General features: G+C 36.1%; 1 protein-coding gene across 1 annotated transcript; it reads left to right on the forward strand.

The window, feature by feature from the left end:
* Positions 1–8,861: 8,861 nt before the first annotated feature.
* On the forward strand, positions 8,862–13,875 carry LOC122295841 (probable glycosyltransferase At5g11130). The gene is made up of 4 exons (XM_043105094.1): positions 8,862–9,181; positions 9,546–9,724; positions 10,095–10,449; positions 13,027–13,875. Exons 1-4 carry the CDS (start codon positions 8,933–8,935, stop codon positions 13,687–13,689), a joined length of 1,446 nt encoding a protein of 481 aa, XP_042961028.1. The 5' UTR covers positions 8,862–8,932; the 3' UTR covers positions 13,690–13,875.
* The last annotated feature ends 13,601 nt before the right edge of the window (positions 13,876–27,476 follow it).

Here is a 27,476-nt window from a genome sequence, read left to right on the forward strand (position 1 = left end):
CTTATTGGTCTCTGAGTCTTCTTTATTTGGAAGTCATTGCGGGACATTTTTCATGCCGATTTGCAAATGTAATTTTTGAGGAGCCGCATTTACAGTTCTATTGTTCTTCTTCCCATGGGCGGATGAAATAACTTTTTAACCTTTTAGTTGTTAGAAGACGAAAAAAACACACACACACACAGAGATATATATAAATATATTTTTTTTTCCTGCGATTTTGTGGGATAGTCGCAAATACTAGTCTTTTTCCAGCAAATTATTTCGTTGTAAAGTACCAGATTTCGCCACCAAAAGATGGTTAACATGCTGGAAGGCTTTTGTGGCGATGTTTATCTCTGGTCAATATCATTTCCCGGGTTAGGAACAGCAGGAAATGACTATTTGCGGGGATTCATATCCGCCGGAAAATGTTTAACAGAAAATAAATATTTACGTTGGGAATTGCAGCCAGAAAAAATATCATTCCCGACGATTTGTTCTCGGGAGGGAAATAGTCTTGCATTGGAGAGAATAGAAATGGATTGACTAGCTAGAGCATGATGGAAAATTAAGGAAGCAACTCGATCGCTGTAATGGACCCTTTTCTGTAGACTCGTTCGAGAGAGTCAATCTCCTAGAAGATCAAGAAGAAGAGAGAGAGAGAGAACTAAAGAGAGAAGTATTTTCAGAGGGAAGTTGTTTGCACAATTCGGGATATGGGATCCTTCCTCCCATTCCTCTATTTATTGAACATCTGTAACAACAATCTGTTATTACAGTTAGAGTTTACACTACGTCAGGCCAAGTTTAGTACAAGTAAGGCATCAAACGATGCCGTTCTATTTAGTGAAACTATGCGTATTACTCTTAAACGACAATGTAATCTATTTACAACTCAACGACATATCTCCTGCATTTTCTCTAAAATTCAACCCTTCACATACCCTCTCCCTTTAAAGCACCTTACCCACAAGGTGAGGGAATTTCTGCCTGAGTTGCCAATATGACTCCCATGTAGCACTTTCAGAATCTGCTCCTTGCCATTGAACCAAGACTTCCACAACAGCCCGATTATTGACTTTTCTACTTCTTCTCTGCAAAATCACCTCAGGTTCCAACACTAACTCACCTTGAAAATCAATTGGTGGAAGTGTTGAAAGTGGAGCCTGCTACTGTCCAAGCTTTTTCTTTAAACAAGAAACATGCACCACCGGATGCATTGAAGAATACGAAGGAAGATCCAACTTATATGCTACTTTGCCCACCCTTTGTAAAACTTGAAATGGACCATAAAATCGGGGTGACAGCTTGAAGCTCTTCCTTGCTGCCAAGGACTGCTGTCTATATGGTTGTAGTCTTAGAAAGACCCAATCTCCCACATCAAATTCTCTCTCAGTCCTATGTCTATCATATTGCATCTTCATTCTGTCTTGAGCAGCCAACAAATTCACTTTCAAGGCTGAAAGAATCTGTTCTCTTGTCTTCAATAGCTCTCCTACTGCCTGGTTTGAAGCTAATCCAGGAATATAAGTTTGCAATTTAGGTGGAGCCACACCATAAACTGCTTCATAGGGAGTACACTTAGTCGAAGCATGTAAAGAAGTATTATACCAATACTCAGCCAATGCCAACCAATCAGCCCACAATCTTGGTTTTTCACCAGAAAAACACCTCAAGAAGTGCTCCAGACATTTGTTAACTGCTTCACTTTGACCATCACTTTGAGGATGATAGGCAGAAGAAAAGGATAAACCCACCCCTTGGAGTTTAAACAATTCCCTCCAAAAGCTGCTTGTGAAAGTCGAACCACGATCTGAAACTATACTCTTAGGCATGCCATGAAGTTTAAAGATGTTATCCAGAAATAGTGAAGCTACTTTGGCTGCAGTGAATGGGTGTTTTAAAGCCATGAAATGAGCATATTTCGATAGCCTATCCACGACTACTAAAATCACAGAATAGCCCCTAGAAAGAGGCAAACCTTCCACAAAGTCCATGGACAAATCAGTCCAAATTTGTTGGGGCACTGGTAATGGCTGTAGCAATCCAGCTGGATGTACACTTTCAGCTTTATTCCTCTGGCAGACCTCACATTCTCTAATAAACCCCTTCACTTCCTTCTTTAATCCAGGCCAATAAAAATCAGACCTAGCACGTTGTAACGACTTGTGGAACCCCGAATGACCTGCATAAGGACTGGCATGCACAAAATTCAAAATTTTTAGTTTCAGCTCAGGAGAATTAGGAACATAAATCCTTCCTTTTTTGAACAAAACACCATGCTTGAGGGTAAAGGAAGTGTTGGTATTAGAATTTTCTTCAAACAGTTTCATCTGTTGCTGCACTATAGGATCCTCATTATAAGCAAGCTTCAATTCCGTTAACCAAGTAGGATTAGGAAAGGTAATTGCAGATAAGGAAGCCACATCAGCATCCCTCCTTGATAAAGCATCTGCAACCTTATTCTCAACACCTTTCTTGTATTCAATCGAGAATTCATACCCAAGAAGCTTGGATATCCATTTTTGTTGAGCAACTGTCCCCACTTTCTGTTCCAACAAATATTTCAAACTATGATGATCAGTTTTTACAACAAATGAGGCTCCCAATAGATAAGGTCTCCACTTCTTGACTGCCACAACTAGAGCGAATAACTCTCTTTCATAAGTGGAGAGTAAAAGGTTTCTACCTTTTAAAACCTGACTGAGAAAGGCTATTGGGTGCTGGTCCTGCATTAACACAGCCCCTATACCACTACCAGAGGCATCACATTCAATGATGAAGGCCTTGGAGAAGTCTGGTAATGATAAAACTGGAGGTGTTGACACTGCAATTTTCAGATCTTGAAAGGCAGAAGTGGCTGTTTCACTCCATACAAAGGAGTCTTTCTTCAATAAAGCTGTTAAAGGAGCAGCTGTTTGTGCATAACCTCTAATGAACTTCCTGTAATAACCAGTTAAGCCTAAAAAACCTCTTAGAGACTTAAGGTTCTTAGGAACTGGCCATTTAATCATTGAGTCAATCTTTTTGGGATCAGCCTTTACACCCACATCAGAAATAAGATGTCCAAGATACTCAATCTCAGCACAAGCAAACCTGCACTTAGATTGTTTAGCAAACAGTTGATGAGTCTCCAAGGTTTGCAATACCAGTTTCAAATGCTCCAAATGGGAATTCAAATCCTTGCTGTAAACAAGGATGTCATCAAAAAATACAATGACAAATTTTCTCAAAAATGGTCTAAAGACATCATTCATGAGAGCTTGAAAAGTTGAGGGGGCATTAGTGAGTCCAAAAGGCATAACAAGGAACTCATAATGACCCTCATGAGTTCTAAATGCAGTTTTATGAATATCTTGAGGCCTCATTCGAATTTGATGATACCCTGATCTTAAATCCAGCTTTGAAAAGATAGTAGAGCCAAATAACTCATCTAACAGCTCATCAACTACTGGAATGGGATACTTATCTTTAATGGTGGCCTCATTAAGCGTCCTGTAATCCATACACATTCTCCAAGACCCATCTGCCTTCCTAACCAAGAGCACAGGAGATGAAAATGGTGATTGGCTGGGCCTAATTACACCAGTCTGTAGGAGCTCAGCCACAATCTTTTCAATTTCTTCCTTTTGACAATGTGGGTATTTGTATGGCCTTAAACAAACAGGGGCAGCTTCATTCTTCAACAAAATCTTATGGTCTTGAGACCTATGTGGAGGAAGACCTTTAGGTTCCTCAAAAATACCCTCATACTTCTTTAATAATTCATCAACCTGAGGACATGATATCATTTGCTTCTGAACTGGTTCTACAACCATCAATTGGAGCCAAAATCCCTTGGAACCCACTTTAGAAATAACAGTCATTTCTTTATTATCCACCAACTCAGAAGTTGGTGAACTAAGTCCTTTAAGAACCACACTTTTATTATCATAAGAAAACTCCATTTGCAACTTAGCAAAATTCAGCATTATAGGACCCAAGGATTGCAGCCACTGCACACCCATAACAACATCACATCCTCCCAAATCAATAGTAAAAAAATCAGCTAGAAATTTATTACCTTGCATCTGAATTTGTACATTATGAACTCTGCCCAAACTCTGCACAACCTCCCCATTGGCCACTCGAACTTGTATTGACTGGTCTCTCTCAACTGTTAAAGCACATTTGGCTGCAATTGTAGTATCCACAAAGTTGTGGGTGCTACCAGTATCTATTAAAACCACCACTTTCTTTTTATTAATTTGACCCACAATCCTTATTGTCTTAGGATTAGGTGACCCAACAATAGCTTGTAAAGAAATTGAAGCCACATCTGCAATCTTAACAGGTTCTTCTTCAGGTACCGTTTCATCATCTTCAACAATCTCAGCATCAAGAATATCCATACCTTCTAAAAGGTATATTCTTGGTTTAGTACACTTATGGCCTTGATGATATTTCTCCTCACAAAAATAGCAAAGGCCCTTCCTCCTTCTTTCCTGCATTTGAGTTTCTGAAATCCTTTGGTAAGGTGTTTTAGAAACAACCTGCCCTTTAGGAGGAGCCCCCAAAATAGAAGGAACTTGTATTGATCTTTGTACACTAGTTCCAGAAGCATAAGAACTCGACTTTCAAGCTTTCCTTGTACTCCAAACATTCTGTTCTTGAATCTTGGCCAAGCCAAATGCATCATTTAAGTTCTTGGGACTTAACAACTTGACAGTAAACCTCACCTCATCCTTCAAGCCACTTATAAAGCAACTCAACTTATTTCTTTCAGAAATCCCCTTGAGTCTATTAGAGATCAAATCAAATTCTGCCTTGTAAGCCACAACAGAACCCGATTGTTTCAGCCTTGTTAACTCCTCCATTGGATCATCATAATCAGACAATCCAAACCTCACTTGTAGTGCTTGGATAAATTCATCCCATGAATGAAAAAGGCCTGCTTCTGTAGAGTTCTGAAACCAAACCAAGGCGTCTTCCTCCATGTAAAAAGAAACAAAGAAAATCCTTTGTGCTGGTGGAACTTGATGATACAAGAAATACTGGTTTGCCTTATACACCCAAGGAACAGGATTTCCACCAGAATACTTTGGTAACTCTATCTTAATGCTTTTAAAGATTCCTCTATCAACTGAGTCCCGAAACTGCCCTCCATGACTGCCTTCATTTTCTTCAAGATTCACATTTTCTTGATGCTGTCTTATTCCATGATCATTCCCAAGAGAATTATTCAAAGAAATTCTTGAGATTTGCTGTACCATCTCAGCAAACTTTCTTTCTTGATTTTCCCTATCCACACGAACAATTTCTTGCTGCTGAATCAAAATGGATATCGCATCTTCCAACTGCTTTTGCTGCACTTCTTGCTGTTGCCTTAACTGGTTTACTGAATCAAGAACCTGCGCATATGACCTCGTGCCTTCTGCCATCGTACTGGCTCTTGATACCAAAAATGTAATGGACCCTTTTCTGTAGACTCGTTCGAGAGAGTCAATCTCCTAGAAGATCAAGAAGAAGAGAGAGAGAGAGAACTGAAGAGAGAAGTATTTTCAGAGGGAAGTTGTTTGCACAATTCGGGATATGGGATCCTTCCTCCCATTCCTCTATTTATTGAACATCTGTAACAACAATCTGTTATTACAGTTAGAGTTTACACTACGTCAGGCCAAGTTTAGTACAAGTAAGGCATCAAACGATGCCGTTCTATTTAGTGAAACTATGCGTATTACTCTTAAACGACAATGTAATCTATTTACAACTCAACGACATATCTCCTGCATTTTCTCTAAAATTCAACCCTTCACAATCACGAAGCTATAAGTCACACGGTGAGGAGGATATTTTTCCACGGAGGAAAAGATAAGAGAAGTACGTGCCAAACAGAGAATGGAAAACGGATTGGCAAGTGCGCAGGGCTCACAAATATATATATATATATATTTATTTGAAATTCAAATGTAATATCTTTATTGAAATTTTAATACAAATCAGTCATTACAGTATCTCTCCTTTAGTAAGACATTTGTAATCTCTATAGGGCCATCCTCTATCCACACCCTGATCTCATCATGTGTGCTATATTGTGTGCTAGTTTTGCTAGCTTGTGTGCTATATTGTTTGCTTCCCTGTACACAAACCTTACCCCCCAATTTAATCTATCAGCCATTACCATCCTTACATCTTCAATAATGTTTCCAAGCCCATATCTCTTCCCTGCAATTGAGAGCTTTCACTACTAGTTGAGAATCTCCCTCCAATACCACATCTGCGTGGGGTAACTCTGCACATGGAACAACTGCTCTTCTCAAAGCCAACGCTTCAGCAACGATCCGTTTCTATAATGTAATCAACTGTTGATCAAAGACATGCCAACATCTCCCCCTCTAAATCTCTAATAAGTTATTAGTAATAACTACCCCATTACCCACCCTTTTATGTTGAACATCCACGGCTAGTTTGCTTTCACTACCAACTCAGTAGGCTTTTCCCACTTTACCACTCCTCTGTCAGTATACCCATGCAGTAGTCCCTTCTGTTATTTGGGAATAAATTTACCTTATCTATCTAACAAAACTTGATGATGTTTGGGAATAAAGCTAACCTTCATTTTCTTCCCAATAATTAAGAATCTGATCTTCTTCAGCATTCATGTACCATTTAGAAGGGCCCTAAAAAGATAAAATAAAAGGTATATACGTACAATCACAGTCATGAAGACTACTCCGTTTTCATTCAGAATTAAAATAGTATTGTATGTAAACCTCCATAACAAATAGGTTTTAGGCATGTTGGTGGATTTGCAATATGCATGCGATATAAAGTACAAACCAAACCCAGAATAAGAGAAGAATATGATTTAAAAAGTTATAATAATCACGTAATGTAAGCTAGGAATCTAAAACGCATGCAGAGAGAGCTCCTTTACCACCACAAAGGAAATCACATTGAAAAGAAGAAGATCAAGCAACAAGCTAGTTAGTAGTCTTCAGAACCATCATTACGTTGGAGACAATTTCAATTGAATAATTAATTCTAATAAACATGCAAACGTGTCGAGCTGGCCTTTGATTTGTTTCAGAAAATGCCATTCCAATAAAGAGATGATGAATATTTTCTAAATTTAAAAAGCGGCGCTAATGGCATATAACATAAGGGTAAGCATGCAACACACGAGGCCAGAGATGGGTGATGTAATATTCTTTTGTAAAATGGTCTACGCTAGAAGAAGGGAACAAAAGGTTAATATATAATAGTATGCAACATGCATGCTGTTGTGAAAACAACGATGACTAACAAAGTAAATCAATCACAGTACACAAAATTAATGTGGTTCGATAATGTGTCTACATCCACATAACTGAAAATGATTTATTATGGTTGAGGATTATAGAATACAATTTGGGGGTGAAATCTCATTGTTCAAAACACTCAAAACCTTCATTAAGCATATATTATAGTGTCTCATGGCAGAAACCTTAATTTTCATTTTGTATTATTCGCTCGAACAGCATGTTAAGTGCATATCGAGCGAACTCTTAATCCGAGTTTCGCTTGAGCTACCTGACGAGCGAAGTTTCTGTCTAATGCTTTTTCTGATCGCAAACATGGAGTGCACAACCCATGAGCGTCGAGCGAACTTTTGGCCAAATTCCATGGCCCAAGCCTCCTTGAAAATTTGCCAAAAATTATAACGCATTCTTATCGGATCGGGCCATCAAATTGAGAGACACCAAGAAAATCAGGCGCTACAAACCCAACATGCGTCATTTTTGGGGTGGTCTATAAACTAGACATTCAAAAAACCACTAGGGCACCCCCAAAAAATAAAGAATTTAAGCATTAATAAATTTATAGACCATGCACCCCAAAAATTTTAAAAACAAAAACAAAAAATTTGATTTATTTTTTTTTCCACATGATATACAAAAACTCAATCTAGCCACCTTAGATTAATTAATATCCTACCTTCATATATACCAGGGCACATTAATTTCTTAATTATGGACTATTATCAATTTACTACTTATTTGTCATAGCCTCTACTCGCTTTCGTTGCCAATTAGAAACTTAAGAGAAGTACGATGATTTTAAATCTTATAGTTTTTTTTAATAAATTTTAAATCTTATAGTTAAACCATGTAATCCACTTAAACAAAATGACAATTCCAATTAAATCAAGCTAAAAAAGTTGAATATTCTAAATAAGCGAAGTTTATACTTTCTTGTGTTATAAATCAATAAAATCTCAACAGTCAAATTCTTTTCTTATCTCAAGCTTTCTCATTAATTAAATTTCTTACTATTTTCCTTTAAAAAGTTTGATATATCCAATTTATGATAGAAAATAATATATAATTAGAAAAGAAGATGGAGAAGAGATGATGATTAGGGGAGAGAGATCGACTTTGAGGGCGCTACATCTTTCCTTTCTCAATCGTTTTTGAATAGAAAGAATACATCCATATTTATAGGAAAATTACATTGAGATAAGATAAGGTAAATTTCTTAAACATTAACGTTTAGATGAAATTGCATAAGGAAGAAGTTTGGATGAATTCTCATGCCCAAAATGATGATACAAAGCAAATTACTATCATATGACATGCTTCAGGTACCATAAAATCATAGGAAACATCAACTTGCATGGATATCTCACAAACAACTTGGATATTTCACCTCCATCAAAACACAAAACACTATAAATCCTCCAGCGATAGATATATAACCAAAGAGATACGATAATTACTCCCGTTTTTTTGAACTCGATAGGTTTTATAGAATATCCAATCCGTATCTTTTTGTTAGGTTTGTTGTTATTAATTTGTACTGCCTTAGAACACAAAAACAGCTAGCCCTTCTTCTTCACTTTCTTCCACGTATAAGACTCTCTCTATCTCTCCCTCCCTCCCTCCATCTTCTTTTCTCCCGAAAGCTAAAAAATCACAGCCAGCAAACAGTGCCCATGTCCTCGAGTCATCAGAAAATGATAACTCGCCGTGGACGCTCTGTTTCTATCGTTTGTTCTCTTTGTTTGTTTTGCATCGTCGTCGTTTTCATGGTCTCTGGCCACTTCTGTGGGCAGATGAGTTTCTTAGGATTAGATTGGGAGTTACAGAAGACAAAAGTCACTCCCTATGATGATCAAGACCCACCTCTACGTAGCGGCGGCTTCAGTACTGGTTTTTCCTCGAATCAGTCCGGGCACCATATGGTAGCTCTACGTTTCAGCCTGCCTCTCTCTCTCTCTCTCTCTCCATAAAAATTTTTGCATAAAGAGCACTGGTTTCCGGACGACAAATCGAAAGCGAGCTCATATATTTTAATCATCATGTTTTTCTATCACTTTGGGTTTGCTTCGAATTTCATACTTCTTTCAATACACACACACACACACATGCATTATATGTGCACGCGTAAGAAAAACTGAAAGGCAAAAACCGTCGTTATAACACTTCAAATCCCCTTCCTTCATCTGTGTCTGTTAGTTTTTTATTTGAATAATTTGCTCATTGAACAGTTTATGGGTTTTATATTTTTTTCATGCTTAATTATTCTAGTACTACTCTATAATGCAGATCAGAAAGAAGGCGAAACTAAGCAGAGAGCAAAAGCTCGAACAAGGACTTGCACGAGCACGATATTCGATTCGCAGATCCGCAGCTTCGAAGCTCAAGCTCTCAGCTGCAACCCTACTCAACGGCGACGATTTTGTCCCCTCCGGAGTCATCTATCGCAACCCCAGCGCATTTTATCAGTAAACCCTAAAATACATTAATCATTCATAAGAGCAAGCTCTAAATAGACAAATCTTGCACAAGTCTTTCGTAAAATACATATAGATCCTATCATAAAAAAAGTGAATTTTCACACTTTTTCATAATGGGGTGTTTTTTTTTTTTTTTTTTTTTTTTTTTTAAATAAAAAGCCTGTGCAGGATTTGTATATATATATATATATATCATTATTTTATATATAAAAAAAATGAATTCATGAAATAAAATAAATTAATTTTGTAATTTGATTTGCATGCTTTTAAAACTGTATAAATTATATTTTTAAAATGAGAACTCTATATGCAATATTAATGTAGTCGTTTGATGTATTTGATGGATGATGATGATCAGGAGCCACAAAGAGATGGTGAAGAGATTTAGGGTTTGGGCATATAAGGAAGGAGAGCCTCCCATTTTTCACTACGGGCCAATGAGGGACATATACTCAATTGAAGGGCATTTGATCGATGAATTGGAAAGTGAAAAAAGTAAATTTTTAGCAAGAGAACCTGAGGAGGCCAATGCTTTTTTTCTTCCGGTCAGCGTTGTTAATATCATTCAATACGTCTATAGGCCTTACTTCAATTATTCCCGCGAACGTCTACAGAACGTTGTTAAGGACTACATTCACACCATATCAGAGAAATACCCATACTGGAAAAGAAGCAGCGGGGCTGACCATTTTATGGTTTCTTGTCATGATTGGGTACGTATGCTATATCACTACTACTAGAAATCTAATTAAACTGCTTATTTACTGTCAGCCATTTTCTGCTAAAATGAATCTATTGATTTTATCGTAAATAATCCATCATGATAAATACTCATTTTTCTGAAGTGTACTCACGATCTTTAATTTCGTTTACTTTAAGGTAGCTAGCTGTAAGTTATATATTACAATATTATTGTTGGCAAACTGAACATGACTACATAAATATATATATATATATATATATTGTACTGTCTAAGCGAGGCATTCATATGATATATATACTACTATACTAGGATATGTATTTGGCTGGATCGGTTAATACCCGAACGATCATCCCTATACCACGCGTACACTTGCTTTTGTTTTTTAATCTAATTTTTAATTTTTTCTCTTAGCAAGTGTGTGGTACAAGGATGATAAGTAGAACTAGAACTCATAGCGAATAAGTTTTTACTCAATAGTATTTTTAATTAGGTGTTGATTGTATTGTGATTACTCCGGCCACAAATATTAATGTTGGAGTTGGTACGTAAGTACAGTCACATACACTCAACCACTTAGGATTTCATGCACATAACAATATTTGATCATGTACCCAATTATCATCATGTAATCATGAGTACTAGTCATGTCAAATTACCAAAATCAATTACGATTGTACCAAATATTTAAGGTGATATATATAAGTTAAGTAAATTTAATGATTTATCTAACACCATGATCTCCTAGTCAACGAAGCCATCATGAATATTATCGGTTACTCTTATTGAAGACGTAGGCATGTGTTGGGAATTTTTTAAGCGAATCCTTCGTGTATATATATGATGTCGGGACATCATGACTTAACCCAACGACACGTACAAATAACATATATAATAGGACACCATTTTAATGATCAGTACGAGTTTTTCTCCTTAAAATAAAAAAAGTGGTATCAAAATTTGGTTGGACTCTTAGGAGTGTCTTGTACGTACGTATCTAGGCTTTCGTCTAGGTGGCGTTAGATTTGGGCGAGAGCAACTTGGAAAACTTTACGTGCGATTAGGATCGATTGTCAATTTTTAATCCGACTTATGAAACCATCATCTGATATTAATAGGATTAGGGTTGGGTAGAATGTTCAGTTCAGGTTTACCTGAATTTGACCCGATTAATAATCGAGTCGTATCGGATTAAGCCGCATGTTCACAGGTTGAACCGATTAAAAGAAAACACGTCTCTTGGATAATCTCGAATTGTTTGGGTTAATTCGATCGGTGATCACAAGTTAATTAAGTTGGATCAATATGTAACTTGCCACATATTTTCAACTAGAAATTGAATTTTAAATTAAAAATATAACTTTTGTTTTGAATATTTTCTTAATATTTTCTTGTTATCCTTTTGTCTTGCTGTATAATGGCAGGAATAATGATCAAAATATTTCTATATATAAATATATATATATATATTCTTATTTCTAAATAAGTCAAACGGATCGTATTGAGTCAACCTTTAAAATAGACGTATCAGATTCCGATTGAAGTGTTTGACCGAAACTGATAACAAATAATCTTATACAAATCCGACACGATTAAGTGATTCACTAGCTTACGAGATAGGGTGATTTGTTGTGATCAGTCTGCGTGTAAGGGATAATTATATTTTGTTTTTCTTTATTTTCTTTTAGAGGGTACTAACTGCATACCAAAATTTTGGTAGGCCATGGCGCCCTCCTCCAAATTAATTGTAATCGTAACATTTTATTAATCTTGCAATATTGCAACCGATCGATCTCCCATTGCTTGCTTTTACTGTGTATTAATTTGTAGGTTGAGGCACATGTTGATAACTTTTTTTTTGAGTCTTGAATTCATATATATATATATATATATATTGTTGGATGGGATCCGGCCATCCCCATTTTTCTTATGTGATAATATTTAATATATAAGTACTATGGTAGATCAATTTGTTTTATATATGAATCTTGTTATAGATGAGTTTAATAACAAGTTAATCAGTCAGGGCTAGAATAGCAGAATCAGTCATGCTGATAACGTTTTTTTTTAGTCTTGAATTTCATATATATATATATAGAAATATATATTGTCACTAAATAATGAATATATATATATATATATATTTATATAAGATGAAAAAACTATTAATTAAGATATTAGGTTGCCCCTCAAAGATGGATTTCTATCTCTATCACCAGTTATTTGGGTGTAAATTATCATAACTATTTTGAGAAGTTTTAATTTATATATCAAAAGATCATCAGTTGAGTTGTAGCTCAAAGGCAGATTCTCTCTTCATAGAAATAAAGAGAGGGAAAAGTTGTGAGTATAATAGTACTATATATAGGGTGTAAAAGGAGGAAACAAATTGCAGAGAAGTACACACTGTAAAAGAGAAATATGAACTAATACAATAGGCAAATATATAAGAATGGGGATTGTTTATCTTGGATGGTAGATTCAAAAAGATAATTTTTCTATCTATATATCGTTAAAAGTTGGTGAAAATTTTGCAATGATAGTAAATCAATTAAGTCACTAACATTCCTCCATTCATGTGACATTTCAGGCACCAGAAGTTTCAGCAAATGACCCTGAACTTTTCAAACACTTTATCAGGGTTCTATGCAATGCCAACACTTCGGAAGGCTTCCAAATTACGAGAGACGTCTCCTTACCTGAAGTTCATTTACGTGATAAAAACTTGGATATTCCAAGATTTGGCCAACCCCCAAACAAACGTTCGATCTTTGCCTTCTTTGCTGGTGGGGATCACGGGGAAGTAAGGAAGATATTGTTTAGGCACTGGAAAAATAAAGACATAGATATTCAAGTGTATGAATATCTCCCAAAAACCACAAATTACTCAAAGCTAATGGGGGAAAGCAAGTTTTGCTTGTGTCCTAGTGGATGGGAAGTTGCAAGCCCTAGAGTGGTTGAGTCCATACATGCAGGATGCGTCCCAGTTATCATATCCGATAATTATGTGCTACCATTCAGTGATGTTCTTGATTGGAGCCGATTTTCAGTTCATATTCCCATTGCGAAGATACCCGAAATGAAGAAGATTTTGCAAGCAATTTCAGAAGAAGAGTATTTGGCAAAGCAAAAGCAGGTAATCCAGGTGCAACGACATTTTGCACTCAATAGACCTGCTAAGCCATATGATTTAATACACATGGTGCTGCATTCGGTATGGCTTAGGAGGCTTAACATAAGGCTGCCTTTATAATGCTTCGAATTTGGATTAAGTTAAGGTTGTGTACATTAATAAAAGATTACAAAGCATACATAGATGATAGATCAGTTATATATAGAAACGGAAGAAAAAAAAGTCTGATTTTTTAGTCGGATTTTTTTTTAGAATTTCTCAAGAATTATTATTAATTATTTCGATTATTTTATGTATATTGTCGTTGTTGCTTGAACTTCAACTTGTAACAGAAGATGAAACACATAAATTCGGGAAACTTGAGCCTGAAACATTGGTGTTTGAAATGGATCAAATATTCAAAACTAGGTAGAGAAATTTGGGAATGATGATGCTAATTTTTTGAGCAAGACATTTAAACGGGACAAAATACTTCCCGTTACCAAAAAAATAAAAAAAATAAAAATCAAATTAGGATGAAATTTGAGATCCGTGCATATAGATTACTAAATCCAAACAGAGTTAATGTATTTTGTAGAGTGCGCAAGTGCTAGCGCAAGTGCAGTACAGTCACTTTAAAAAAGAGTAAAGTTTACTATTAAGAAATTAATTTTTTATAAGGATCTTATATTTATTTACTTTTTTCTAAAATGATTGCGCGCGCGGTGATTGTGATAGAACCCCATTAAGAGAAGGGCCAACCTAGCCCACCCATGGGCTTATGCATGCCATGGGTCAACTTGGTCCATGCCAATTATTTTATTACTTATTGTTTATTTTAATTTAATTATTTATTTTCCAAGGGACCTATTGGGGGTTTCCAAGTTGTAATCATTATAAATAGGACCCTTAGTCTTTACATTTACATCTTTTGGCAAATTTCCTAGAGGAAGATTATTTTGTTTAGGAGATCAACCATCGATGTTAGGCACTTGGACTTTTTGAGTGTAATTCGTGAATCCCAAAGAGAGGATCACACCTTGCAATTCGTGAATAGATATGATTCATTTATCTTATTCTTGCAACTTGGTGCAATTCGTGAATCCAAGTTGAGTTATTCAATATATGAGGTTTATTCAATTCTTAAGCAATTTGTGAATCAAGTATTGAATTAGTATTGTTTATGCTTTTGTTCATTCAAGTTCATAAATTTGTTCTTTTGTTCTTGAGTGTTCTTCATATTTTTTGCTCTTCCAATCCATCAAATCAATAAAATCTCCCAACACTTGTGTTTCTCAACTTTCTATAAAGTGTTTGCTCCATCTTTTTAGCCTTGGCCGAATTTCACTTCTTTTGGGAATTGAATTCAAATTTTGGCAAATCCTTGCCTAATTTGAATTGTCTAATCCACTCACTCATCTTGCCAATTAAGGTTCCTATAATTTAGGAATCCTAATTGACCAAGCCCTCCTTCTATAGCCGGCCATACACCTCATCCCTTAATTTAAGGAATTGTCAATTATCTCCAATCCCTTAAATCCTCCATCCCTTGATTTAAGGAATTATTAATTATCTTCAATTTTTTAAATCTCTCATCCCTTAAATCTCTCAAGTCCAATTTGACTTACCAAACTAGCCCCACCAAATTCTCAAGGATTCTTACGACTTAGGAATCCTCCCAAAACCCTATCCTCCATCCACTCAAATCACTCAAACCACCCGATCCCTAAAATCACTCCGTTCTTAGAATTCCTCAAGTCAAGCAAAACCCTCTCCACTTGCCAAAACCGAAACCATTTCTTTCCTTGATAGATTCCTACAGCTTAGGAATTTTCCCTCAACCATCTCTATCTTTTCAAATCCTACCAAAGATCCTCATCCTTTTACCTTATCCAACTCCTATCTTCCCTATCTTACCTTAGCCAATCCCTAAAATCAAGGAGCAATCTATCTTACACTCCAACCATAATCCATCACTTCCCAATTTCGTAATCCCCCTTAGCCACCACCTAAAATCCTAGCTACACTTTACCATACCTACCCTAAGTATCATCCAAGTGGCCCCAACATCAAGGGCAGCCATTAAGTCATTTCACCTTGCATTAAACACACCGAATCAACACCTAGCTTATCCAATTTCACCATATCCGCTATCATTCCTCCACCCAAACACTATCCTTTGTTGAAGACCAAGCAAGTTGGCAAGATCACTCAGTCACCAATATCACTAAGGCGAGCTCGTGGTCCTTAGTGTTAGGGACAAGACCGGGGTCCCTAACAGATTGACACTTACGATTGCAATTATCATTTCTCATCTAGATATAAGCACACGTTGAGATCACCTTATAATTTGGCTCCTCATCTCAATAATGGAACAAAATTATATAATTTTCCATAATAAAAATCAAAAGATCATGATCAGCTCGCTCTTCTAAATACAAATATAGCCTGATTGGTTATACAAATTAATGTACATTGAATGCATTAATTTGCTCATGCATGCAGCGGTTTATATATTATATCCATTATTTTTTCTTTTTTGGAGAAAAAGGCCACAACACAACCACCAGGTTCATTGCTTGGTGTTGATCATAAAGTTTGAATAGATTGAGATTAGTCACATGCATGTCTGTCTGATCTCCACAAAAATGTTGACAAAATAAGACTCATGCAGCTTGACTTTTTCGTTTATGCGTATGTATTATATATTACATATACACAATATATTGATAATATATAAAAATTAGAGAAATGATATTTGTAATTGTATGTAGAGTGTGTGAATACTACTGCACAATAATCTTTTTGAAAAAAATAAGTAAATACGGAATTGATCATATGAAAAAACTAATTTGTTAATAGTAGAGTACCCCAGCCACTCTTTTACAAAAAGATTACGTGACGCTTAATTGCACACTCTACAACTGTATATATGTAACAATATTTATTATCAGTATTACATATATGTGATAATAATATATAAAATATTAGCTATAAATTATTCATTAATTACTTATAAATAATTAGGGGTGTGCATCCGGATCCGGATATCCGGCCAAAACTGGATTTGGATCGGGATTTCTAAACCCGGGCTGTTATCCGCCCGGATTGAATCCGGACTCAATCCGGGCGGATAACCGGAGTCAATCCAGATATCCGAATTGTAATTGGATATCCGGATTTTTGTTTATTTTTTGGGCATCAATGGTCAATCTCCTCTCACCTGAATCAGTGAATCGACAAATACTCACAAACCCTTCTCCTTAACCCTAGGTCCCCTCGTGGACACCACCTCCATCACCACCACCACCGTCATCTCCATCGGCGCCAATTAAGGACGCCAAGCCGCAGAACACTTCACTGCAGGGCCCACACAGGAATGAAGTTGGTGGTGTCTCATCTAGCCACTCACCGGAAGTCGAGTCTACACGGCCTCTTCTCAAAAAGCTTCTAGACTGTGTCACTGTGCTAGCGATTCGGAACCTGGTCCTGCTGTGAAATCTGGTGAGAAAAGCTTGACTGTCACTGAAGAAGAGAGCACGTCCGAGGATTTCACACTGATTTACAAATCTCTTAACTATGCGTGCCCATACTCGAAGTTTGCACATTTAACAACAAACCAAGCAATCCTTGAAGCTACAGACGGGGCAACCAAGATTCACATAGTAGATTTCGGCATCGTTCAAGGGGTTCAATGGGCAGCGCTTCTACAAGCTTTGGCGACCCGTTCCACCGGAAAGCCCACTACGTTTCGCATCTCGGGCATACCCACCTCGGCTCTAGGAAAATCTCCGGCTGCTTCCCTATTGGCAACCAGAAACTGGCTATGAAACTCCCGTCATCGTCGAAACTACTCTTTGGCTGGCCAAATCGCTGAGTCCAAAAATTGGTACTTTGGGGGAATACAAAGTCAATTTGAACAGTGTCGACCAAAAAAATAATAATTAAAAGAGCAAGTGTATCTGTATAACCCGGTTACAGATTACCGGGTTATAAAACCGGATCCGTAACTAGATCCGGATTTATAAAAACCGCCCGGGTGTAATCCGGGCGGATAACCGCCCGGATTCATCCAGATCTAGATTTCCAAACCGGACCAGAAAAAAATCCGGTCCGGATGCACACCCCTATAAATAATCTTATAAGTATATCGTAAAAAAAAAATGCAATAAACAATATTCTAATTATGCAAGGAACAGATTTCTGTGGGATGTAATCTATGGCGGATTGAATCAAGCTAGGATGCGTGCTTGATTACAATAATAATTATAAAAAAAAAAAATTACAAAGAGATGATTAAAGCTATTTTATAAGGTCCAAGTTGGCTAATTAACACATTTTTCTAATGATCGAATGTGGAAATAATTATTGAGATAATTATCATAAACAATTGATGAAAATTCTGATTTTGAAATTATGGAAACACTCACTACTTCCCAAGAAAACCTAGTCAAGGAGACCAAAAAATAAGTTTTTCCAGCGAACTTTATCGCCAGAATATATATGATTTGCCACGATAGCAACATCAGGCAATGATGGCGAGTTTTATCCACAGGACATAGTTTAACATGACAAATAAATATGTTGGGCAGGCAGAACTAGCCGGAAATATTCATTCCTGACGATCTGACCTCCCTGGAAATAGTCTTTCATTGGAGAGAATGGAAAATAGATTGACTAGCTAGAGCTTGATGGAAAATTAATGAAGCAGCACAATCACACGAAGCCATAAGTCATAAAGTGAGGAGGATATATTTCCATGTAGGAAAAGAGAGAGAAGTATGTGTCGATAAAGAGAATGGAAAACGGATTGGCAGGCGCATTGGGCTTGCACATCTTAATATTATATTTGTGACGCCCCAGTTCCTCACTTAGAATTTGACGGAGAATGAAGCGTCAGAACATGCTACACATGGTTATATACTCTTGTTCATGATAAAAAAATATGCAATGCAACTAGCATATATTTAACAGTATGCAATAATCACAGTTGATTTTTTTTTTCTTTCTTTCAGGGTGTCATAAGATGTACTAGAATAACCCAAAACCCCAATCTTATCATAAAACACCAAATCACACATGCTCATCTATTAACCTCCAAGAAAATTTATGAGACATAAAATTTATCAGATCTCAAACCTTCAATATACATAAAATTTCATTTCTTAACGAGAAACTAGAGGATGAACTCCAAGAGGTCTCTCAAGCTAAGTATCTCTTGCTAATTAGTTTCATCAAGCCCTACATGTACTTTGTCATCCCTCTCTGTAACAAAATCTACTCTTCTAGGATGGGAATAGTAGTGGGATCCATGAACCACAATATGAGATTCTTAAAATCTCAATAAGAAAACTAATAACATACATCATCTCATAAATGCATGAATAGCAATAAACATGAAATGTATGCATAAGTGGCATGAACTTCACTTATGCATGACTTGAGACATCGTCACTTGACTTGAACATGCTTGCTTTTATAAAACATCTTTTTATAAAACATGAATTTATTATTTTCATAAAACATCATCATCATTCTTTCTTATTCATCTTCTTATTAAGAGTATGGATGTTTCACGATTCCCCATAAGACCATGTGTTCCTACTGGTTACTCATCACATCATAGGTTCGTACACAAACTATGAATATGTTCTTATCTCATGGGGTTTGTGACACCCCCAACTCCCATGTATGGACATGTGGAAATCGAGGTATTGAGATGATGACAACACGAGTCACGAATCCCATCGCCAAGTGCCAAGTGTGTGTACATGCAACACGTGTACATCAAAAAATAATGCATCGGTTAATAAAAGTCTTTCAACTAAGTACTAGAATTTTGTTCAAATACAAACTCGCTTAAAACAAACGTATTAAAATAATACAAGTCCCAATAATGTCACAAATTCAAAAATAGATAATTAAAGAAGGAAAATAGTACAAGCCAAAAGCTCTATTCAATCCTCTGGCAGAGCGGCCTCATCAGGCTCAATCTCCCCTTCATCTGCATCAAAATTTATGGTACCAAAGACAATATCGCAGGTAAGTAATAATTCAAGCAACCCACAAGATAGAAATACATTAAAATCTCAACAATATACATGAACATGATGCCATATACATGGGATCTAAAAATAACATGTCCAAAAAATAATCATTTTTCCAACGTATGCCAAAAATTCCATTTTTGGCCCAAACAATTCCATTAAAACATTTCCTCGCTATTATTTCAGATAATGGCCCAAAACAAGAAATCCATAATTTTTCAAGAAAATGGTCCATGAAAATTCATTAATAAAAATATTGCCATTTCCCATAAAATGGCCCACAAATATCCTTTAACCAAATCTCGCTATTTTTTCAGAAAATGGCCCATTAACCATTATCAAAACCAATTTCCAATTTTATTTGTACGCACCATGATCTTCCATAGGGATCATATTCACACTCTGGCTCCTATATCACACCGCAGGTAATGACCACGCATGTGACATCTACATGAGCGATACCAAGCTTCGCACCTAGCTTGTACCATGACAAGACATCCTCTAGTCCTCGCCAGTCGAGGGACCACAGAGTCGACACAATAGTGTTACCGTATTGTCCGAGCCTGTTGTAGTCCGGTGACAACCCATGAGACGTCACTCAGTATATTTCGCTCCCGAGTGACCAGAGGAGCTCCATCGAGAAAATGCTCTATCCTAATTTGGGGTTGTGATACACACGCACCCAAAAATCCATTAACACTTGAAAACTCAGTTTTCAATTTTCAACACATGTACATGCATGCACCATGTAATGAAAAAGACAAATTATCCAATAAACCCAACATCATCCAAATATAAATAACTCTATTCTCAAATCCATCTAACTCCTGACTCCTTGGATTCAGTTCGACACAATAAACCAATCACAAATTATTGTTAAAGAAAAAATATATTTAAATCTTAAAGAAAGTTTGAAAAATACTTACAACGCTATAAAATAATTTTTGAAAGATTACGGAAGTGCAAAAAGTGGCGGTAAAGCAACGTAACAATGCAAAATGCACTGTAGCCGTGGGTCACAAAATACCCACTTTTGAATGGGGATAAATTAAGACTTGAGATTGATAGAGAATGACTTAGAGGTGCTAGTGAAGCTAGTGGAAGTGGTGGTTGGCCGTGGGTGGCAGCGAAAACGGCAGTGGAAGTGAAAAACGGCCAAAACAGAGTTGTGCATGTGGTGGTTGCTCCGCCGATGAATCAAAATTGGAAATGGGTGGGTTAGGTCGGCAAGAGGTTGATGATAAAGTGATGAAGAAATGGTGGTTGGTGGTTTCGCGAGGGTAGCATTAGAGCACTTGAACGCCACAGCTTGGAAGAGCATGTGCGGCACAGCGGTGGCACTAGGTGGTCTGAAAATGGAGGGGAGTGTTCATTGGCCAAAAGGGAGTCGAATGGTGGGGGTGGTGACAGCCACACCGGTGCGACGGTGGCACTAGGGGCTGACGAATAAAATGGGTAGAGAAAGGGGAAGGGGACATCATGCACGGGAGGGAGGAAGAGCAGTAGAAGAAAGAAGAAAAAAAAAAAAGAAAAAGAAAGAAGAAAAAGGGAAAAGAAAAAGAGGAGGAAAAAGAAAAAGAAAAAAAGAAAAAGGAAGGAAAAGAAAATATGATCCAGTCCTCACATATTGGGTAAAGAAAATGATCAAACGAAAACTAATTTTAAAACGACGAATTAAATGAAATAATTTAAATACAGTGACTTTATAAAATAAAATATTAGAATTCAAGAATAAACTATTTTAAAATAAAGAGCACAATAAAATAAATAAAAATCCAAATAAAAAAACTATAACTCAATATTAATAAAATAAAATAGTTAAAGCCCAACAATAAAATAATTCAAGATAGAGAGTAATTTAAATGTGAAGTAATTATTAATATCAAGAAAACACAATATTTAAATCTCACAACTTAAAAATCATAAAACAATACAACGAAAAATATGTTTAATTTAAAATAAGAGAACCACTTATTATAATAATTTAGAAAATCCTTCAGTAAAAATACACGTAAATATGGTGTATCACAAGGGGCTTGAAGGGGAGATCGCCGGTGAGTTGGGCTTGGTGTGGTGGGTTGCTGGCAGTCGTGTGGTGGCACAGCTGGCCGCGCCGGAGGCACGGACTGAAGAACCCGTGGGTTCTACATGCCGCGGAGAGAGAGAGAGAGAGAGAGAGAGAGAGAGAGAGAGAGAGAGAGAGAGAGAGAGAGAGAGAGAGAGAGAGAGAGAGAGAGAGAGAGAGAGAGAGAGAGAGAGAGAGAGAGAATGGCATGGGGCTGGGCTTGACATGGAGGAGGTGGTAATTGGTGTGAGGGGGTGGTGGTGGGGTGGTCGGCGAGGCTGAGCTTGCCGTGCGGTGGCGCCGTTGGGTTGAGAGGTACATGAGTTGAGAGGGGATGGGGAATTGACGAGGTGCAGGGGAGAAATAGGGGAGGGAAAAGAAATAGGGAAAAATGAAAAGAAGGAAAAAAAGAGAAAAATAAAAAAAGAAGAGAAAGAAAATGAGATCCAGTCTTTTCAACTCAGGGTCTCAAAACTGATCCAAAGAAAAAGGATTTCAAAACGATAATTTACATAAAATATCTTAAATGCAGTGACTAAATAAAATAAGATAATAAAAGTTAATAGTAAAATAATAAAATAATTTAGAACAAAAAAGAAATTTAAATAATGAAAAGAAATTAACATTAAGAAAGCACATTATAATAAATTTCACAACTTAAAAATAGGAAATAGTACTGCAAAAATTACATTTAATTTAAAATAAAAGAAACACTAATTATAATAATTTAAATAATTTATTCAATAAAAATACAAGTAAATATGAGATATCACAGAGTCTCCATGTTGTCTTATTCTATAGGGTTACCATAGTGTCACTAGCACCCACCAACATTAAGTGCAATGGCTTCACTTCAACAATCTTCTGATTCCATATAAATCTTGTTGATGGTTCTTTATCAACTCCATTATTAAACACTTTAGAGTAAACATAGGAGTTTCACTAGAATAGTTCCCTATCCTAGCCTTTAGGGTCCTGACAAAATATTATTCATGCTTCACTCATGCTTCATCATGACATGCCCTTAAGCTTCATAAAATAATATAATAGATACCATAACATGAACATCTCAATCATACCTGAATTGAGAACATAAAGTTAGAGCATGGCATATAACATGGCATATCAGAGAGCAGTTCCATCATGTATACATTTTTGAAATAATAAGAACATATTCACCATATTCACAACACATACTATAATCATCTCAAATATAATTATATTTTAGACATAATTGTGAGTGCATTGTTTATTATCAGTCATATAATTAAGAATCATCAATAAGATGGAATCTAAGTTATCTTTGTCGCACTATTTTCCTAGAATTAGTTCACAGCTCGTGTCTGTACAAAGTATTAACGTTACAAACATTTCATTTCTTAAGATTTTAATAAATCAAATAACACCAAAAGAAATATTCTCTTCATACAAAGATCATTACTAATAATATCATAAAATTAATTAAATAATAATATGATATAACAAATGTGACGCCCCCAACTCTCACATGAAAATCAAGGCGTCATGTTGATAATAACCCAGGCCACACATCCTAATGATAAGTGCTAAGTGTGTGCACATGCAACACGTGTAAGACAAAAGACGCAGCGGATAAGTTAAGTCGATCAACTAAGTATTAGAATTTGTTTAAATACAAGTTCACTTAAATACAGGAGTTTCCAAATAATATAGTTATTCAATAAAATCAACTTAAAACCACAATACAAGTTCCAAAGTGGGGAAATAATTCTCAATATAAGCAAGTGGCACCAAATCATTTCTCTAGCGGAGTCGCATCATTAGGCTCAACCTCCTCATTATCTGCATCAAAATCTACGGTACCAAGAGACGCTACTGCAAGTAAGTAATAATCCAAACAGCCCACAAGATAAAAATATATTCATGTAACAACAATATGCATGCACAGGATGACAGATGCATGAGACCCAAAATTCATCATTTCCCAAAAATGAATAATTTTTCATGCATGCCAAAAATCTCATTTGGCTCAAAAATCCAATCCATTAAAACATTAGCCATTTTTCTAGAAAATTATCCAACATAAAATCCACTATTTTTCCAGAAAATGGTCCACATATCCTTTAACCAAATATCGCAATTTTTCCAGAAAATGGCCTATTATCCATTTTACTAGATACACCATGATCTCCCTTAAGGATCATCCACATATCCTGGCTCCCTTCGTCACACCATGGGCAACGACCATGCATGTGACTTCGTAACGAGTGATGCCTAGTCCAGCGCCTAGCGCGTTTGCAGCCAAGCATATTCTCTAACCCTCATCAGTAGAGGGGCCACGGAGTTGGCATGAACGCTTTAACATCTCGTTGTTGCCCAGCGACAACCCATGGGACATTACTCAGTATATTATGCTCCCAAGTGACCAGATGAGTTCCACCGAAATAATACCCCATCTCGACTTGGGGTCGTGATACATACGCACCAAAAAAATCTATTTAACATACGAAAACTCAATTTTCATTTCCAACACATGAACACGCATGCAATATGCAAAAACCCAATATTCATTTTACAAATATGAACATGCGTGCACCATGCAATGTATACGACAAGATACAAAATATCCAACAAATCCCAACATCAACCAATCAAACAAACAATTTCGTTCTCCATTCCAACCGACTCCCGACTCCTTGGACTCAGTCTAGCACAACCAACCAAATTCACAGAATAATTTTTAATGCAAAATATATTTAAATCTCAAAGGTTATTAAGAAAATACTTATAGTGCTTTAAAGGCAATATCTGAAAGATTAAGCATCTGATAAGTGCCATAAGCGAGCTCAAAACAAATTCACCAAAAAAATCACAATTTTAGAGACTAAAAAGGGGCTCGAAAATAAGTAAATTTTGAAGGGATAAATTCGGAATACAATGGTTGATTAACTAAATTAAAATCATAATATAGTGGCTGGAAAATGTGAGCCTCATGGCTAGAACAAAAATAACCAAAACTGAAAGTGAGGCTCACAGATTTAGACCAAAAATAGATCATGACATGAACAAAAATAGATAAATGGAGGACCAAACAAATGAGAATGAAATGAGAAATAATCACAAGCATGAACCACGAAATTACCAAGGAAAAATTAAAGAAAGAAACAACAATAGAGGCTCACGGACATACCAGCAAAAAGAGAGAAAGCAGAGGAAGAATAAATGCTAAAGAGGAAGAAATCTACTTGGTTTTGCAGGAAAGATAAACCGAAAAAAATTACAGAGGTTGAAATGGAACATTACCAGTCGAAATGGCGGATTCACCGAGCAACAAATGACTGAAATGAGAAGAAGAAATGAAGAAGAAATAGGGGAAGAAGAGCAGCGATACCACGCACAAAAACATAGGGAAGAAACCGAAATATAAGAAGAAGAAAAGAAATGAAAATAAAGAAGGAGAAGGAGTTGTTGGTGGAGGAGAAGAAGAGAAATAAAATGAAAAAGAAAGAAGAAGAAGGTAGCAGCGGTGGGAGGAAGAAGGAAAAGAAATTGAAGAAGCCCTAAGGGCTGGCACAAAACGGCGCTGTTTTAGGAAATGAATAAAATGGGCTCGGCCGAAAATGAAGGGGCTTGGCCCAAAATCAAAGAACAGCCCACTAGAAACAAGTCCAATAAAAAATAAAAGGTCCAACAAAGGAAAAATGTACAATAAAAATAAATAAAAGTCAAATAAAAACACTACAACTCAATATTAATAAAATAAAATAATTAAAACTCAATAATAAAATAATGTAAACTTGAGAGTAATTTAACTGTAAAATAATTATTTTTTTTTATAAAAATAATTATTAATATCAAGAAAGCACATTATTTAAATTTCACAACTTGAAAATCACAAAATAATACCACGAAAAAAACACGTTAAATTTAAAACAAGAGAACCACTAATTATAATGATTTAAATAATAATTCAATAAAAATACATGTAGATACTGGATATCACAACTAAGGCAAAAAATATATTTTTAGATCTACTTATAAGTTTGAAAAGAACATATTTTTATTAAATAAAAATAACGGTGGAAGTTTCCTTTTCATAAAACATATTTAATAATTTGTAATGTTAAAAATATCTTGTAAATTATTTGTGGTGACCTCAACCACCACGTGTGATTTGGTAAAAGTCGTGACACTGGAGTGATGGCTACTTAGATCACACACCCATTACTAAGTGCAAGTGTGTGAGGACATGCAATATGTGTACAGTTTAATATACGTAATGGAGAAATAATAAGGCAATTTAAAAGCTAAGTATAAGAAAATGTTTACAACCCAACAAGAAATCCTCCATAAAGTTATTACAGTCATCCAACTAATAATAATAATAAAAAGAATAAAAGTAAATCCCTTAACTACAACAGAAAATAAACCCCAAGTCATCACTCTTCAGGTGGGGTCGGTCCATCATTGTGGTAGCCCCGATTCCCACATATGAAAGGCCGGAATCGTGACACTGGGATGATAACAACATGGGTCATGTACCCTAATCGACAAGTGCTAAGTATATGTACATGCAAAAAGTGTAAAGTAAAAATCGCAGCAGGGAAATAAAATATTCAACTAAGTATTAGAATTTTAAATACAGAACCATGAAAATAAAAGCTTTTCAAAAATGTTATAGAGTTATCCAGCGAAAATAAAGTAAAAGCCAAAATTACATAACCAAAAGGGAAACAAATCCCATGATCCAAAAGTGACCGCGAGTCACTCCTCCGGCAGATCTGATCTCTCGGGCTCAATGTCATCCTTTGCATCAATATCTACGATTCCATGAAACAGAACCGTAGGGTAGGATTACCATAGTGAGATTATGAATCTCAGTAAGTAATCAACCAAACAATCTAAGAGATAAAAATATATAAATACAACCAATGTGCATGCATCCACATGAAGAAACATGCAAAAACAAAACTATCATTTTTCTAAAACAAAAAAAAAAAAATGACACGTTTTCCAACATACGCCAAAAATCCATTTGGTCCAAAACAAGTCCATTAAATACCATCTACTATTTGTCCAGAAAATGGCCCAAACATAAATTCACAATTTTTCTAGAAAAGGTCCTCATATCCATTTAATCATAAACTGCAATTTTTCCAAAAAATTACCCAACATATTCATTTATCAGTCACTCTAGATGGGAATCACATGCGGGACTTACTACCATCCTAGCTTACCAACATCTCTACTGTGTGCATTGTAGGTGGGACTATCATTCTTGCTTACCACCATCCCTACAGCTTGCACTGTAGGCAGGAATCACAGGCATGACTTACCACCATCCTTACTTACCATCATCCCTACTGCATATATTATAAGTGGAAATCATAGGTAGGACTATACCATCATCCCTACAGTTCCTTTCTATTTATTTCATTCTTTTCGATCTATTCATTACGCATGTACCCAAAATTCTTGCTTAACACGAAAATCTAGTTTTTAAACATGACACATGAAAATGCATGCAAACAGTATATTTGATGTCATAGCATGATAAAATATACCAATCACAGTCCAACTCCACAAATAAACCCATCCTCCAATCCAGCCCAAGGCCCACATCCAACAATGAACATAATCTATAAATCCACACTCCTCAAACCCAAGGCTCGTCACAACCAATCAGACTACAAAAAAAAAGCTAGTATAAAATTATATTTAAATATCAATAAATTTTTTGAAAAATTACTTACAATGGCGGAAGAAAATTCTAGAAGATCAAGGGTGATACCAAAAGTGGCGAAGTAGCGGCGAATCAATGTTTTCAAATGTTAGCC

The sequence above is a fragment of the Carya illinoinensis genome, chromosome 15 (assembly GCF_018687715.1).
Source record: "Carya illinoinensis cultivar Pawnee chromosome 15, C.illinoinensisPawnee_v1, whole genome shotgun sequence".
NCBI classification, from domain to species: Eukaryota; Viridiplantae; Streptophyta; class Magnoliopsida; order Fagales; family Juglandaceae; genus Carya; species Carya illinoinensis.